This window comes from Zalophus californianus, chromosome 11 (assembly GCF_009762305.2).
Source record: "Zalophus californianus isolate mZalCal1 chromosome 11, mZalCal1.pri.v2, whole genome shotgun sequence".
Taxonomy (NCBI): Eukaryota; Metazoa; Chordata; class Mammalia; order Carnivora; family Otariidae; genus Zalophus; species Zalophus californianus.
Window position 1 is genome coordinate 59,880,793 of NC_045605.1, and position 17,143 is coordinate 59,897,935.

Sequence of the window (17,143 nt, forward strand, 5' to 3'; positions counted from 1 at the left end):
GGCTCAGGTCATGATCCCAGAGTCCCATCTGGCTCCCTGCTCAGTGGGGAGTCTGCTTCTCCCTCTGCCCTTCTCCCTGCTCATGCTCTCTCTCAAATAAATAAATAACTAAAATCTTAAAAAAAAAGTAGTAGGTGAAGTCACCTGAGTAAAATCCATAAAGTGTGGAAAGGAAGGAGGTTGAGGATAGGGCCTAGGGGAACTCTGATAATATGTAGACAGAAAAGCTAGGGAAGGAGTCTTGAGGAGGAGCAATCAGAGAGGTAGGAGAAAGTACTGTCTGGGAAGCCAGGAATGGGAAGAGTTTCTAAAATAAAGTGTCTTAAGTGTCTACTGAAGCAGAGAACAAGTAGGGGGAGCCCTGAACTGAGCTGTTGAGTCATTGGTGACTTGGTGCCGGGCAGTTTCAGTGGAGGGGTGGGGATGGTAGCTAGACTGCTGTGGCTTAGGGAGGGAGTAGGAGGTGAGGGCACAGAGGCAGCAAGTGTAGACTTCTCTTTTGAGAAAGACAGTGGTAAGGGAAGGAAGGAAGGAAAGAAGATATTTTGAAGAGGGACCAGAGAAGGCAGGTTCAAAGATTTTGTTTTTTTTCAAAGTTGGCCGAGTGGAGTGGGGAGCTGAGCTGGTCTAGGTTGGGGGAGGAGAGAGAGAGGAATGTAGCCAATGGAGGTGCCATGTCTCTCTCAGAGCTTCCTGTTCCTGTTGGAGCCCAGCGCTGTGGTGCTCTGTGGAAGCCTGCAGTCACAAGGAACGTGGGGTAGGTAAGAGAGACCCGGACATTAATAATAATTAATGACAGTACTGTATATTGAGTAACCTCTGCATGCTAGGCATTTTTCTAGATACATCGAACACAATTCTGATGCTCACCACAGAATTAAGTACAGTACAGTCACCATTTTCCATGCAGAAATAGAGGAGGTAAGAAACATTCCGCCGGTGAGAGGTGGAGCCAGCATTTCAGCTGAGGTCTGTGAGCCCTCAAGGTGTGCTCTTTCCACACCACTGTCTTCGCATTAGAAGCTCAATCCTTGAAAGGGGGGTAAGGATGGCTGGATGGCCCAGAGAGAGAAAGGTGGAGTTCTGTGATCGGCTCTACCCTGGAGGGACTGTGACTTAATCTCTGGAGCGAAGGAGAAAGGCCTTGCTCTGTTTTCTCTCTGCTTAGCCAGTGGCTTTCGCTTTATTTTTCTCCATCTTTCTGTAATTTCCTACCAACGCCAATAGGCCCTGGCTGCTGCCTATTGTTGATGACTCACAGAGCAAAAAAGGATCAATTTCTTTCTTTTTTAAAAAGATTTTATTTATTTATTATTTGAGATTGAGAGAATGAGTGGGAGGAGGGGCAGAGGGTGAAGCAGACCCCCCACGGAGCAGGGAGCCTGATGCGGGATTCGATCCCGGGAGCCTGGGATCGTGACCCGAGCCCAAGGCAGACGCTTAACCGACTGAGCTACCCAGGTGCCCAAAAAGGATCAATTTCTAAGCCCAAGCTATTCTTTTTGACAACCTACCTATGAGGACTTTGCTGAGTTGTACAATGCCACTCTCTTTGGCACAGGGCACATGGTAAGCTTCTTCTTGATAAATATTTTTATTTGAATAGAATAATTTTGGATCAGTGGAAAGAGCAAAACACTGAAAATTAGAAGGCATGATTTCCAGTGTGAGTGAACAGCTAAGTTACTCAGGCAGGTCACTTCCCCTTGCATATTTATTTGACATAAGGCGGGGACTGTGTTTTACTATCCCTGTACCCACATACCTGGCTCACGGCCTGATTGAACAGGTGTCCTGAGTAAGTTATTATGGAGTAATTTAATCTGCTCTTCTGTTAAATGAGGGAGTTGGACCTTTTGATTTCTAAAAGTCATTCCAGGGCGCCTGGGTGGCTCAGTTGGTTAAGCAACTGCCTTCGGCTCAGGTCATGATCCTGGAGTCCCGGGATCGAGTCCTGCATCGGGGTCCCTGCTGAGCAGGAAGTCTGCTTCTCCCTCTGACCCTCCCCCCTCTCGTGCTCTTTCTCTCTCTCTCAAATAAATAAATAAAATCTTGAAAAAAAAGTCATCCCAATTCTAAAAATGTGTTGTTCTATGAGGATTTATGTACTTTAATTATAAAATATACGTGTGGTCATTTATTTAGGACCTACTACTTGCCAGGCACTGTATGATGCTCTTTACATACTTATTTTTTTTTAAGATGATTTTTAAAAATTTTAAATTTTGTCTTGGTTGTTTAGAAATATTATGGTCCCTTGGGCTATCAGCTTGATGAGGACAGTACGACCTCTGCCTGTTTACCATTGTAACTCTAGTGCTAGACGTAGTCCTGGGCATGTAATAGATGCTCAGTAAGTTTTTGTTGAACAAGTGAATGAATGGATGTTATCATCACAACAATTCTGTAACAGAGGTACTATTAGCTCCATTTTACTAAGAAAATTATAGTTCCACGTCATAGAACTAGTATATAGCTAAGATAGAGGATTCAAACCTAACTATAGAATTATTAGTGCCTTTACCACTTAATACCACAATGCCCCCACTTATCTGATGTTTAAAAAAAAAATTTTTTTTTTTTTTTTTTTTTTTTTTTTTTAGGTAGTCTCTACACCCAGTGTGGGGCTTGAACTCACGGTCCTGAGATTAAGAGTCGCTTACTCTTCTGACGGAGCCATCTAGGTGCCCCCACGTACCAGATGTTTTAATTGAAAATTTGAAAGGAATGAAGAGAGTGAGGAAAAATGCAGAGCAGAAAGTCAAATTTTTGTGAGGGATTGGTGATGGGATTAGATGTTGGGCCCCAAAGTTTTATTCATGTTGGCAAGATTTCTAGCACCTTAAGGAAACAAAGGTTTTATAAAAGCAGCCACTATTCGTTGGCTATTTCATTACTGTGTAATAAATCAATGACATTTAGAAGCCATTTCCGTTGTTTTAAGGCTCATCGGTTCATTGAAAACTCTCAAATTTGGGGCGCCTGGGTGGCTCAGATGGTTAAGCGTCTGCCTTCGGCTCAGGTCGTGATCCCAGGGTCCTGGGATCGAGCCCGGCATCGGGCTCCCTGCTTGGCGGGGAACCTGCTTCTCCCTCTCCCTCTACTGTTCCCCCTGCTTGTGCCCTCTCGCTCTCTCTATCAAATAAATAAATAAAATCTTTAAAAAAAAAAAAACAAATTTGTGTTTCCAGCTCAGACTTCTCTGAACTTTAGACTTGTATATCTAACCTCTTAATTGAGATTTTGGATGTCAAATCAGCATTTTATTTTATTGTTTTTTATTTATTTATTTTTTTAAACTTAAAAAATATATTTACTTATTTATTTATTTGAGAGAGAGAGGGAGAGGGAGAGAGAGAAACAGCATGAGAGGGGAGAGGGCCAGAGGGAGAAGCAGGCTCCCCACTGAGCCGGGAGCCTGATGTGGGACTTGATCCAGGGACTCCAGGATCATGACCTGAGCCGAAGGCAGTCTCCCAACCAACTGAGCCACCCAGGCACCCTATTTTATTGTTTTTTAAAGATTTTATTTATTTATTCGTCAGAGAGAGAGAGAGAGAGCGCACAACAGGGGAGTGGCAGGCAGAGGGAGAGGGAGAAGCAGGTTCCCTGCTGAGCAGGGAGCCCGGTGCCATGCCGGGCTGGATCCCTGGGTCCTGGGCAGACGCTTAACGACTGAGCCACCCAGGCATCCCGTCTAATCAGCATTTTAAACTTAACAAGTTCACACTTACATTCAGTCTGTCAGCAGATCCTATTTGTTCTACCTTTAAAACGTATCCGAAATTCAAACATTTTTCATAACCTCTGCTACTACCACCTTGATCTGAACTACTGTTGTCCCTTTTCTTGGAGAGGTAATAGCATCTTAGTTGGTTTCCCACTTTTGCCCCTGCCTGCCAACAGTTTGTTTTAAATGGAACAGTCAGAGTGATCCTTTCAAGATGTAAATCTAATCACATAGCTCTTCTGTTCAAAACCGTATCTTTCAGAGAAAAAGTCCAAGTCCTGGGCTTTCAGTTACCTGGCTTATCTTCATCTCCCTCCACCTGCTCACCCTGCCCCGTGGGCCTTGTTCTTTGAACAAGTGGGACATGCTTCTGCCTCGAGCCCTTCACATTTGTTTTTCCCCTCTTTTTCCCTCTTTCCGTGGGGCTCCTTAGCTCATTTCTTTCAGATGTTTTGGTCAAATGCCAACTTCTCAGTAAGGATTTCTTCAGTCATTCTGTTTAAAAATAGCAACTCCTTTCTCAGAGCACCCTGCAACCTCTTTCTCTGTATTTCTCTATAGCCTTTATCACCCTCTGATAGATTTCTTTCTTTCTCCAGCCCTCCACCTTGTTAGTTCCACAGGAGCAGGGATTTTCATTCATTGCCAAGTCCTCAGTGCCTAGAATACTGACTGGCGTGTAGCCTATGCTTAGTAAGTATTTGTTGCATGAAATCTTTTGGGGCAGCTACATTGCTAGAGGCTTTATAAATATTTGTTTACTTTTCTTCACATCCCAGCAAGATGAGGAAAATTACAAGTGAGGAAAATTATTTGTCCAAGATTGCATGGCTAGAAAGTTGTAAAGCCTAGGTCTGTTCCAGGCCCCCCAAAATATTATAGAAGGACGGAGTCTAAATATTATTGCTTTGCTGCTGAGCAAAGTGTGTAAACCAGAGGCCTAGATACCAGAAGAAAGGCAAAGTCTGAACGTCCTGAATTGGGCATTGTTCATTGACTCACGCGGAAACACACTGATATTTGTGATGCTGCTGCAGCTGGAAACCTAAAATGTACCTGGAAGGAGGCCTCTGGGTGAAATCTCCCTGTGTGCCATTTGACACACCTTTGGCTTGTACACGCAGAAAGTGTACCCCTTCTGGGTTTGGGATGATTTGGAAATTTTTCTCCCCCACTCCCCGGGGAAGACCTTCTTCCCAGAGTTTGGGATAACCTTAGAGTTACTCAGGTCAGTTGCTTCACATAGCTCTTCTTTCCTGAGGCTTAATGTCAGCCAAGGTCAGAGTGTCAGCCACCTCAGGGTATACTGGAGTGGTACTTTCTATGGTATGTGATTAGAAAGGCCTAGGTCAGAGCTGTTCCTTGAGTAAGATGAGGCTAGAGTCTGAAATATCTTTAGGGTAAAATGAGGCTGAATTCAAATGCGATCCTAATAGAAGTGTGTCACTGTCAGAAAAGAAGGTGAGGGAGAGTAAGATCTGGATGCGAACTGCCCCTGCCCTCCCCTCCCCCTGCAGCTGGAAGTTACTATGTCTCTCTCCTAAGTCTCAGTACCTGTAACCAGCCCCCACCATTTTTTTTTTTTTTGTGGTAAAATACATGTAACATAAAATCTACCATTTTAACCATTTTTTAAGTGTACAGTTGAGTGGTATTAAATACATTCATGATGTTGTGAAACCATCACCACCATGCATCTCCAGGATGCTTTTCATCTTGTAAAATGGAAACTTATACCCATTAAACACTCACTCCCTTGGGGCGCCTGGGTGGCTCAGTTGGTTAAGCGACTGCCTTTGGCTCAGGTCATGGTCCTGGAGTCCTGGGATCGAGTCCCGCATCGGGCTCCCTGCTCAGCGGGGAGTCTGCCTCTCCCTCTGACCCTCTTCCCTCTCGTGCTCTCTCTCATTCTCTCTCTCAAGTAAATAAATAAAATCTTTAAAAAAAAAATAAACACTCACTCCCTTTTCCTCCCCCCCCCCCCCGCCCCGCCACAAGCCCCTGCAGCCACCATTCCACTTTCTGTCCCTGTGATTTTGACTGCTCTAAAACCCAGGTGCCAGTAAGTTTGGGGTGAGGGACCTGGTGAAGGCAGCCCTGGACTTATGAGAGACCCAGACAGATGGAGCAGAAGCAGATGTGTTCAGGGTAAGACTATTCCCAGTGACATGAGGGAAGTAGAAGAAGAGGAAGTGGAAAAAAGTCATCCTGGGGTATGACATGGTCAGTGATATGTCCAGAGAATAGTGAATAGTGAAGTGTGGATCAGAGTGGTCCCCAGAGTAAAGTGAGATGGGAATCAGAGCTGTTTGCAGGGAATAATGAAAATAGGGTGAGAACTTTCCCCAGGGTAAGGTAAGCCTGGGCGAAAAGTATATGGGGGTGACAGTACCGTTCTCAGGGTGAGAGAAAGGAAATAGCATGTTTGAGCAGGCGCAAGTAGCAAAGGAAGCATAGTGACAGGAACGAATTTTCGGGCAACATGTTTAGGAGATGAGGCTAGGGAGACCAGCAGATGTCAGATGGTAGAGAGCCTTGTATGTCCTGTTAAGGATTTGAGACTTGATTCTTTTGGCAAGGCAGAGTCCTTGAAAAGTGTAAAATAACGGGTAGATCTGGTCAAATTTGCTTCTGGTCACTGTGACCTGTGTCCCCGGGAGAGCTAAGGTCAGGAAAGGCTAGACTATGACAGCTTAGGGACTTGAGGCAGATTGCTGGAAACCACAAGGATCTGGCTTATGGGTTTGAGCTGAGATATGTGAGGGAGGGGGTGGAGTCACAGGGAAATCAGAGGCTTTCCTGGACTTGGTCAAAAACTAAGAACCTCCATAGTTGCACAGCATTGTGAATATGCTAAATGACACTAAATTGTTCACTTTAAAATGCCAATTTTGGGGGCGCCTGGGTGGCTTAGTTGGTTAAGCGACTGCCTGTGGCTCAGGTCATGATTCTGGAGTCCCGGGATCGAGTCCCGCATCGGCCTCCCTGCTCGGCAGGGAGTCTGCTTCTCCCTCTGGCCCTCCCCCCTATCATGCTCTCTCTCTCTATCTCATTCTCTCTCTCAAATAAATAAAAATCTTAAAATAAAATAAAATAAAATAAAATGTCAATTTTTGGGGTGCCTAGGTGGCTCAGTTAAGCTTCTGCCTTCAGCTCAGGTCATGATCCCAGGGTTCTGGGATGGAGTCCTGAGTAGGGCTCCCTACTCAGTGGGGGGTCTGCTTCTCCCTCTCCCTCTCCCTCTGCTGCTCTCCTGCTAGTGCTCACTCACTCCCTCTCTCAAATAAATAAATAAAATCTTTAAAAATAAATACATAAAATGGTCAATTTTGGGGGTGCCTGGGTGGGTCAGTCAGTTAAGCATCTGACTCTGTTTCGGCTTAGGTCATGATCTCAGGGTCATGAGATCAAGCCCCTGCGTCAGGCTCTGCGCTTAGTGGGGAGTCTGCTTGGGATTCTGGCGTTCATGACATCCATGATCTGGCTCTTGTTTATTGCCTTCTCAGCAAGTATCTTTGTTTTCATTCCTGCTTTCCATTTTGCTTGAATGTCTTCCTTCCTTCTCTGGTAGCTCCTCATCCTTCAGAACCCAACTCCAGGGTCACCACTTTTCTGGAAGCCTTCTCTGATTTCCCTGCCCACAGATAGCCCATTCGCGTTATTCTTTCATTATACTTGGTATGGCTCTCTGTTAGGTATCTCACTGTATTGCGATTGCTTTGTGTGTGATCGTCACACAGCTTGGGAGGTTTTTTTTAAAGACAGGGGCTCCACTTTGTTTTTTTTTTTTTTCTGTACCCCTCACCCAGTATTGCACAGAGATGGCTCTCACTGATTATTTTAGAGAAATCCTTATTTCTACACCATAAATACCCAGTCACAAAAGGCAAATAATAGGCTATGTTGGTATTGGTCTGTGTAGTGAGGTTAACAGGAGGCATCAATCCATAACTGCCTTGCATTTCTTTTCTTTCCACCCTAGCCAACAGATTCCATGGAACAGTAACTGCAAACCTGAGGGCTTAGAAATTAGTTCTTTCATCAGAAAAATAATAATAAAAAAAAAGAATATCTGAAGTGAGTATAAATGGCAGAGTGTTAGTTGTCTTTGCCAATATTGACTCTCTCATTCTTTTTTTAATGATAGAGCACTTGAGTTTTAGCTGGGCGTATATCAACTTTTTGTAACTCTTTTGCAACTAGGTGCGGCCAGATGCCCAAGTTTGAACTAGTGGAGTCTAAGTAGAAATGGAGTATCTGCCACTTTTGGGGTCATGTGCTTGAAAAGAGTGGCTGAGTGTTTCTCTTGTTCTTTTTCCTTCCTGCCAGCTGGGGGATGATGAGAGCTACAGCACTTTTTGGTCCCAGAGATGGAAGTGTCACATTGAGTGAGGATGGCAAAGTTCCACTCTCTGCCTCAGACTGCTCCCTGCTAAGCTATTACACGAGAGAGAAATAAACTTCTCTTTGAGTTAATCTACTGTGAACGGGGGTCTCTTAGTTACAGCCGCTTTAGCTGCCGCCTCCCTGATGCAGGGAGGCCTTGGGTTACTGCAGCCTCAAGTTGTTTCTTCCTGCTGCACCTGGGTGTGTCTCAGCCTAGTTACTGCACTCCTCACTGTTCTTGCCTTGCCTTGCCTCTTAGCCCGAATTCCTGTTGCTCCGACGAGTCCCTGAATTCTTTTTTTTTTTTTAATTTTTAAAAAGATTTTATTTATTTGAGAGAGAGAGAGAGTGCAAGAGAGCACAAGCAGGACCAGGGGCAGAAGGAGAAGCAGGCTCCCCACTGAGCGGGGAGCTGGACATGGGGCTCGATCCCAGTGTCCTGGGATCATGACCTGCGCCGAAGGCAGACGCTTAACTGCTGAGCCACCCTGAATTCCCTTGAATTCTCTCATATACTTAAAAAAATGTACTGAGGTGAAGGTTGTACTGTTATAAAATTAACCATTGTAAATTGAACAATTCAGTGGCATTCAGTCCATTCACAATTTTATGCCACCACCACCTCTATTCAGTTCCAGAACATTTCCACTACTCCAGAGTAAAGCACCTTACCTATTAAGCAGTTTCTTCCCATTTCCCCTTCCCCCTGGCAGCTATCAATCTACACTCTCTCTGTGGATTTAATTATTCCCGGTATTTCATATAAATGGAATCATAGAATATGTAACCTTTCGTGTCTAACTTCTTTATTTTTTTTTTAAAGATTCTATTTATTTTTGAGAGAGAGAAAGAACAAGAGCACGAGCGGGGGGAGGGGCAGAGGGAGAAGCAGACTCCCCACAGAGCAGGGATCCCCATGTGGGACTCAATCCCGGGACCTGGGATCATGACCCGAGCTGAAGGCAGACACTCAACCGTCTGAGCCACCCAGGCGCCCTGTGTCTAACTTCTTTAACTTAGCATAATATTTTGGAGGTTTGTCCACACTGTAGCGTTTGTCAGCACATCGTTTTCTTTAAAAGTGTTTTTACTGTAGCAAAATATGTAACATAAAATTTGCTATTTTAACCATTTTAAAGTATATAATTCTGTGGCAGTAATTACATTCACCGTGTTATACAAACATCACCATTCTCTGTTTCCAAAACTTTTTCATCATCCCCAAAGAAACTCTGTACCCATTACGCAATAACTTCCCCTCAGCTCCTGTTAAATTTTAATCTATTTTCTGTCTCTATGAGTTTGCTTATTCTAGATATTTCACATTTCTTGTGTTTTATATATGATCATACAACAGTTTTCCTTTTGTGTGTGGCTTATTTCACTTAGCATAATGTTCATAAGGCTCATTCATGTTGTAGTATGTATTAGAAAACTTCATGCCTTCTTATGGCTGGTAGTATATCATATGATAGAACACACACACACACACACACACACACACACACACACACACACACCCCATAATTGTTTATCCATTCATCTGGTGATAGACACTAGACCTGTGGGCTGTTTCCACCTTTTGGCTCTCAGGAGTAGTGCAGTGATAGACATGCATGTACATGTACTTGTTTGAGTACCAGTTTTTTGTTGTTTTTTTTTTAAGTAGTCTCCATGCCCAATGTGGGGCTCAAACTCATGACCCTGATATCAAGAGTCACATGCTCTACCGGCTGAGCCAGCCAGGTGCCCCTGAGTACCAGTTTTTAATTCTTTTGGCTACATACAGGACCTAGGAGTAGAATTGTGATTAAAGTATAGTTCCATATTTAACTATTTTAGGAACCACTCAGACTGTTTTCCAGCAGCTGCACTATTTTACATTCCTTACCAGAAGTGTCTAAGGGTTCCATTTTGCCTTACCTTTGTCAATACTAGTTATTTTTCATTTTGTCTGTTTTAATTACAGCTATTCTAGTGAGTAGCTTGTGGTGTCTCATCGTGTGTGTGTGTGTTTTAAAGGATTAAAAAAATTTTTTAAGTACAATCTACTCCCCAACGTGGGGCTTGAACTCAGTACCCCAAGATCAAGAGTTGCATGCTCTACCAGCTGAGCCAGTCAGTCACCCCTCATTGTGGTTTTGATTTGCATTTCCCTAATGATGAATGATGTTGAGCATTTTTTCATGTACTTATTGGCCATTTGCATCTTTGGGGAAATGTCTGTTCAAGTCCTTTGTCCATTTAAAATTAGGTTGCCCTTTTGTTGTTGAGTTGTTAGGATTCTTTATATATTCTGAACACTAGACCCTTATCAGTTATATGATTTGCAAATATTCCTTCCCATTCTGTAGATTGACTTTTCACTTTCTTGATAATGTCTTTGGTACATAATCATTTTTAATTTTTATGGCGTCCCATGTATCTATTTTGATGTTGTTCTTGCTTATGCTTTTAGTGTCATATCTAAGAATCTAAGGTAATGAAGATTGCCCCTATGTTTTCTTCTAAGAGTTTTATGGTTTTAGCTCTTATATTTAGGTTGTTGATTCATTTTGAGTTAATATTTGTATAAGATGTGAGTTTAGGGGCGCCTAGGTGGCTCACTCAGTTAAGCGCGTAACTCTTGATTTTGGCTCAGGTCATGATCTTGGGGTCAGCTCATGCTGGGCGTGGAGTCTGCTTAAGATTCTCCCTCTCCCTCTGCCCCTCCCCACTCGTGCTCTCTCTCTCTAAAAAGGAAAAAAAAAAGATGTGAGTCTAACATACTTTTAAATCCTTGAATGTATGCTGTTGGGATTTTCCCAGTCAGTAATGATTTTTAGGTTTTCAGATCCCAATAGATAAAGAAGTTGTATTAGCTGCTATTGTCTGAAGTGTCACTTTTCACCCGAGGTGCATCTTTGAGCCCTTGCTTCCTCCTCCGATGCTGTCCGCTGATGTGCATTTAATAGGTGCCGGGCTACTTTGAGAGGAAGGCCACTGATGTTTTAGGGCTGCTGGTCAGTAGAGGGACACACCCTCACGTATGTGCAGTGGAATGCTGTACCATGCGCTTGTTTGTATCTCAGACCATGCAGAAAGGGAGGAGAGCAAGGACTGAATTAAACAAGACCAAGCTGCAGGGGGTCAGGAGAGCAATGATGCCAGGTCACAGGTCTGTACTGAGCCCAGTCACGTTCCTAGCCCTGTGTATTTGAGAACTGTGTAAAGCAGTAATGAGTAGCAAAAAGATAACAATTTGGAGACAGGAGCCTTGATTTCAAATTGGATGACTTCTGGTTAGTCACTTCTCTCTGATTTTTAGTATCTTCAGATACACAGTGTGAATGTTGACTTCATCGGGTTGTTTTGTTTTTGAAGATCAGATGAGATTATCAGTGGGAAAATGATTTGGAAACTGTAAAATGCTGTGCACATTTAGGAATTTAATGCGGAGTCAAGAAGAGACTAATTCTTCCAGGACTTGTGGGTTTGTTTGTTTGTTTTTTAAGATTCTCCCCCTGCCTATGATTTACAGCAAAGGTTTGAGGCTTATTGGCCAGATTCGTGTTTTTCAGTTTTTTTCCAAATAATTTTACATTTGTTGTGACTGTCTTTTTGTGAGTGACAGAAATACAACTCAGACTGACTTAAGCAAGAGAGGGACTTACTGACTGAAATAACTAAAAGGCTGTAAGTCTATTTGTCTTTAGAAACAGCAAGATCCAAAACAGCAGCAAGAGACTTGAATGATGTCATTTGGACCTAATCTCTCTTCCTTGGGCTCTGCTTTTCTTTGTTTTGGTGTCATTCTTAGGCAGGCTCCACCCATGCAGCGGCAAAGATGGATATCAGCTTTGGGTGTGCATTCTACTAGCTAAGCAACCACTATTGAAAGATAATACCTCTTTCCTGATGGTGCTGGCAGTCCCGGGTATGATTTTGGCTTGGGTCATGTGTCCACCCTAAAGTAATCACAGAGGAATGCTGGACTTTCACTGGCCAACAGAGTTACATTCTTTCTACTCATGGAATCCAGGGCTCAGGGTCTGCTCCCCTGGATCCATGTGGGCGGAGAGCAGGTAAGAGTGGCCCCTTAAGGGAAAATCAGGATGCATTTACATGAAGAAGGGTTTGGGAGGTGGGGCAATAGTTAAATCACAAAATTCACAGACGTTCACTACAAAAAAAAGAAGTCTGTTTCTAGTACTTAAAACTCAATCAACTAGAGCTGCTGTGCTTGAAGAAGTAGATATTGCCAAGGAACTTGGGTGTGAGGGGAGGTGTGCAGAGCAGAATTTGAAAACTTCTAGACAAACCCCTGTTTGAAGTGTGATAGTCCTTGAATCCTTTCTTCCTATCTTTCTGGCCTTCTGTAGAAGAGACTGTATTTTCCCTACAATCAGGGAGAGTGGGGTAAGGAGCAGAGCCAGTTACTACTACTGCCTGGGGTTGAAGATGCCAAGGACCTTGCACCCTGACACCAAACTGCTTTTATTGAAGAAGCCCCAAGCCTTTCGAATGTAAATAGGGAATCAGTGGACAGGAAGCAGTCACTTTATAATGTATTGGTTAATGTGAGTGATGAAATATATTTGTATCCTCAGCATTTTGCAAGGGCTCAGTATGCTAGAGCATATAGAGCTGTGAGCTGGATTCGGTTTTGTCAGTTGAGTGAGGGTAAAACTGCCCTCATACATCAGCCAGCTCATCACACAGCCAGCAGCCACTCAGTATTTTTTTTTTTTAAGATAAAATACACTGAGCATAAAATTTGCCACTTTAAAGTGTACAGTTCAGTGGTTTTTTTTCTCCTAACAATGTTGTGCAACCATCACCACTATCTAATTCCAGAATATTTCATCATCCCAAAAAGAAACCCCATTACCCATTAAGCAGTCATTCCCTATTCTCTAGCCCTTGACAACCTACTTTCTGTCTCTGTGGATTTGCCTATTCTGGACATTTCATATAAATGGAATCATGCCTGGCTTCTTTCACTTAGTATAATGCTAGTATATATTTATCTTATTACTTTCTTATGATACTTTTTAGAAGTAGAATTCTCCCACAGATCTACCAAGTAGTCATTTCTTCTACCCTCAAATGTATGCTTGGGATGGACATACCTAACAGCTGGAGTAGCACCCACATCAGATCCTTGACCAGTCAAATAAGAGCTGTCATAGTGGGGAAAGCCAAGTAGAAGCCTTTGAAACTGCTGCCTGCTCCCGGCCAGGGTAGTGAATCAAAACCAGTATCACATGTAGGCGATGTGCTTTTATACTCCTTTTAGAGACCTATATGTGACATCTGGGTCAGAGCAAGTCCTAATGTGACAAGAAAAGGTCCAGGAAGTAGCATGGGCAGTCCTGAGCTTCTCCTTGCTTCCCCTGTGCTGTGAAGTTACTTGTAGCTTTGAAATTACTCATAAAGCTTGATACTTGGTACCATAAAAAAAAAAACAAAACAAAACCAAAAAAAAAAACCAGTATCACATTCTGTGAGGGATGGTGGAGATTAGTGCCACCCTTAAGTGTCTTAAGGATGCAAGGATGGTGGGTCCCTATTATATTGACATTTAATTCATTGGCCTGCCTTCCTACAAAACTGGATGGATCCTGGAGAATGGAGACTTCAGCAGTTCAGCTGAATAGCCCTTATTATGACTGCTGGGGTGTGTGTGGTATCTTTGCTAGAGCATGTTAAGATGTGGACATCGATTTGGTGAATGCATCCTTTTCTATCAGTCAGTCCAGTGGCACAGATATCAGTATAACTTTCTGGTTTTGCCCATGGTTATGTAAACACTTCCACTCCTGTACTCCTTGTCATAATCTAGTCAGAAGAGACCTGGACCATGTGGCCATTTCGTAGAACATCGCTTTGATCTATTACGGTGACCACGTCATGCAATAATCAGCATGAGCAAGAGGAGGTTAGCACTTGGAGGCCTTGGTGAGATATATGCTCCACGGTGGGTTCTGTCACATTCTTTGCCAAAGTGGATGTATTTGTTTTTAAAATAGGTCCACAAATTGTTTGATACTCATCCCATCAAGAGGTAGAGCACAATTCCCCTCCTCTTGACTAAGCTGGACCCTGGTAACTTGAATCTAACAAATAGAATAAAATTAAAGTGATGGTATATGACTTCAGAGACTACTAGGTCATAAGAGTTTTTCTCTCTGTCTCTTGGATCACTTACTCTGGGGGAAGCCCACCAGTATAGTGTGGATACTCAGACAGCCTGTGGAAAAGCCCATATAGAGAAGAACTGAGGCTTCCTTGATAACACCCAGCACTGATTTGCTAGGAGAGTGAGTGAGCCATCTTGGAAGCAGATCCTCCGGCCCCAGGAAGTCTTCAGGGACAATAGCCCTTTATAAAACTTTACGAGAGACCTGAGCCAGAACCACCTGGTAAGGCACTCGCTGATTCCCTGACTCTCAGAAACTGTGATAATGAATGTTTATTGTTTTAAACAACTTAGTTTTGTTATGCAGCTATAGATGCCGATACACAGCCCCCAAGCTGTATACGAGAGTTCCAGTTGTTGGACATTCTTTTCAACACCTAGTATTTGCCTACTTTTTTCATTCTAGCCCTTCTGGTTAGTGTGTAGTATTACTGCATTGTGGTTTTAATTTGTGTTTCCCCAATGACTAATGAAGTAGAGCATCTTTTTATTCATAAATACATGAATAATATATACATATGACAAATATATATAAATCCAGACAGTGCATATGTGTGTGTATATGATGTATATACACATTTATCATATCTCTCTCTGCACATATATGTATACACTGTTTGGATTTATTATTTTGTGAAGTGTTCAGGTTTTCTGCCCATTTTTTTATTGTGTCGCTTGTCATTTGTTTGTTGGAGTTCTTTATGTATCCTGCAACATATAAGTTCTATGTATTTTGAGTATCTTTTCTCAGTTTACCAACTTTTTCCTTAATGTTTAGCCCTTTTTGTGTTCTTTTAAAGAAAACTTTGCCTACTCCAAGATCAGGAAGCAATTCTCCTATTTTCTCACTTTTTTTTAAAAAAGATTTTATTTATTTGAGAGAGAGAATGAGAGACAGAGAGCATGAGAGGGAAGAGGGTCAGAGGGTCAGAGGGAGAAGCAGACTCCCTGCTGAGCAGGGAGCCCGATGTGGGACTTGATCCCGGGACTCCAGGATCATGACCTGAGCTGAAGGCAGTTGCTTAACCAACTGAGCCACCCAGGCGCCCCATCTCCTATTTTCTCACTTACTAAGCTTTATTCTTTCATAACTTTCACATAGGTCTGCAGTGATGTGAAATTACATTTTTTGGGTATGTTGTGAGGTAGTGAAGATACATCCCCCCACCCCTCACCCCTGTATGGATATCCAGTTGATATAACACCATTTATTGAAAAGATTATTCTTTCCCTTCTGTACTGTAGTGTCACCTTTGTTATAAGCCAAGTGACCGTTAGGTGTGGGTCTATTTCGGATTCTCTGTTGTATTCCATTGATCATTTTGTATCTTTGCACCAATTCCACAGTCTTAATTATTATTATAATAGGTCTTGATATTTGGTAGTGTAAGTCTATCAGCTTGTTGTTTTTCGGGACTGCCTTGTCTGTTCTTGGTCCTTTGTATTGCTATGTGAATTTTAGAATCAGTTTATCAATTTCTGCGAAGAAAAAAAAAAAACAATTGGAAATTTGACTGGGTTTGCACTGAATCTATATATTAATTTGGGAGGACTGACATCTTAACTAGATGTAGTCTCCCAATTCATGAACATGCTATGTCCTTCCATTTAGTTAGATCTTTAAAATTATTTTTTCTGTAATAGTCTGTAAGTTTCCTTCTGGAGGTTCTATATATCTTCCATACCCCTACCCCCTGCCCCAGGATTTAACGTATTTTTGACACAATAGTAAATGGTACTACTAAATTTTAAAAGTATTATTATTATTATTTTTAGAGAGGGAGAGAGAGAGACGGGGAGGGGCAGAGGGAGAGGGAGAGAATATTAAGTGCGGAGCCCCTTGATCTCACAACCCTGAGATCATGTAAAAGTCTTATTTTTTTAATAAAATAAACCATGTCAGTGAAGTGGTTTAGCATTCGACACTTCCATGTTCAATTTCTTTGCTATAGTAGCTTGCTTAAGAATGACTCAGGAGGGCAGTGGTGCTGGGAGCCTCGCGGGCGCGGCCCGCGGTTAGTCGCAGTCGGGCGTCGGCGGCGGCGGCGGCGGCCCAGCGCTGAGTGCACATTGTGCCTTAGCAGCGGCCGCGGAGGCGCCCCCGCCCTCACAGCCCCTGCGCGGGTGCCGCCACCCTCGCTCCCTCTGCTCTTCTTCCCTTCGCTCGCACCAGGGCTGATCAGCTGACCGAAGAACAGATTGCTGAGTTCAAGGAAGCTTTCTCCCTGTTTGACAAAGATGGCGATGGCACCATCACAACAAAGGAACTTGGAACTGTCATGAGGTCACTGGGTCAGAACCCAACAGAAGCTGAATGGCAGGATATGATCAACGAGGTGGATGCCGACGGTAATGGCACCATTGACTTCCCAGAATTTTTGACTATGATGGCTAGAGAAATGAAAGGTACAGACAGTGAAGAAGAAATTCGCGAGGCATTCCGAGTCTTTGACAAGGATGGCAACGGTTACGTCAGTGCGGCGGAGCTACGTCATGTCATGACCAACTTAGGAGAAAAACTAACAGATGAAGAAGTAGATGAAATGATCAGAGAAGCAGATATTGATGGAGATGGGCAAGTCAACTATGAAGTATTCGTACAGATGATGACTGCAAAATGAAGGCCTCCTTTCAACTCCTTTCCCCCCTTCTAGAAGAATCAAATTGAATCTTTTACTTACCTCTTGCAAAAAAAAACAAAAAAAGTTCATTTACTCATTCTGTTTCTGTATAGCAAAACTGAATGTCAAAAGTACCTTCTGCCACACACACAAAATCTGCATGTATTGGTTGGTGGTCCTGTACCCTAAAGATCAAGCTACACATCAGTTTTACGATATAAATAC

At 43.0% G+C, this 17,143-nt stretch overlaps 2 protein-coding genes across 5 annotated transcripts in view; both read left to right on the plus strand.

Moving 5' to 3' along the window:
• Positions 1-17,143, plus strand: part of STIM1 (stromal interaction molecule 1) — a 192,224-nt gene that overhangs the window by 49,146 nt on the left and 125,935 nt on the right. The window lies entirely within an intron of this gene.
• On the plus strand, positions 16,208-16,994 carry LOC113914077 (calmodulin-1-like). The gene has a single exon (XM_027578889.1). It carries the CDS (start codon positions 16,577-16,579, stop codon positions 16,916-16,918), a length of 342 nt encoding a protein of 113 aa, XP_027434690.1. The 5' UTR covers positions 16,208-16,576; the 3' UTR covers positions 16,919-16,994.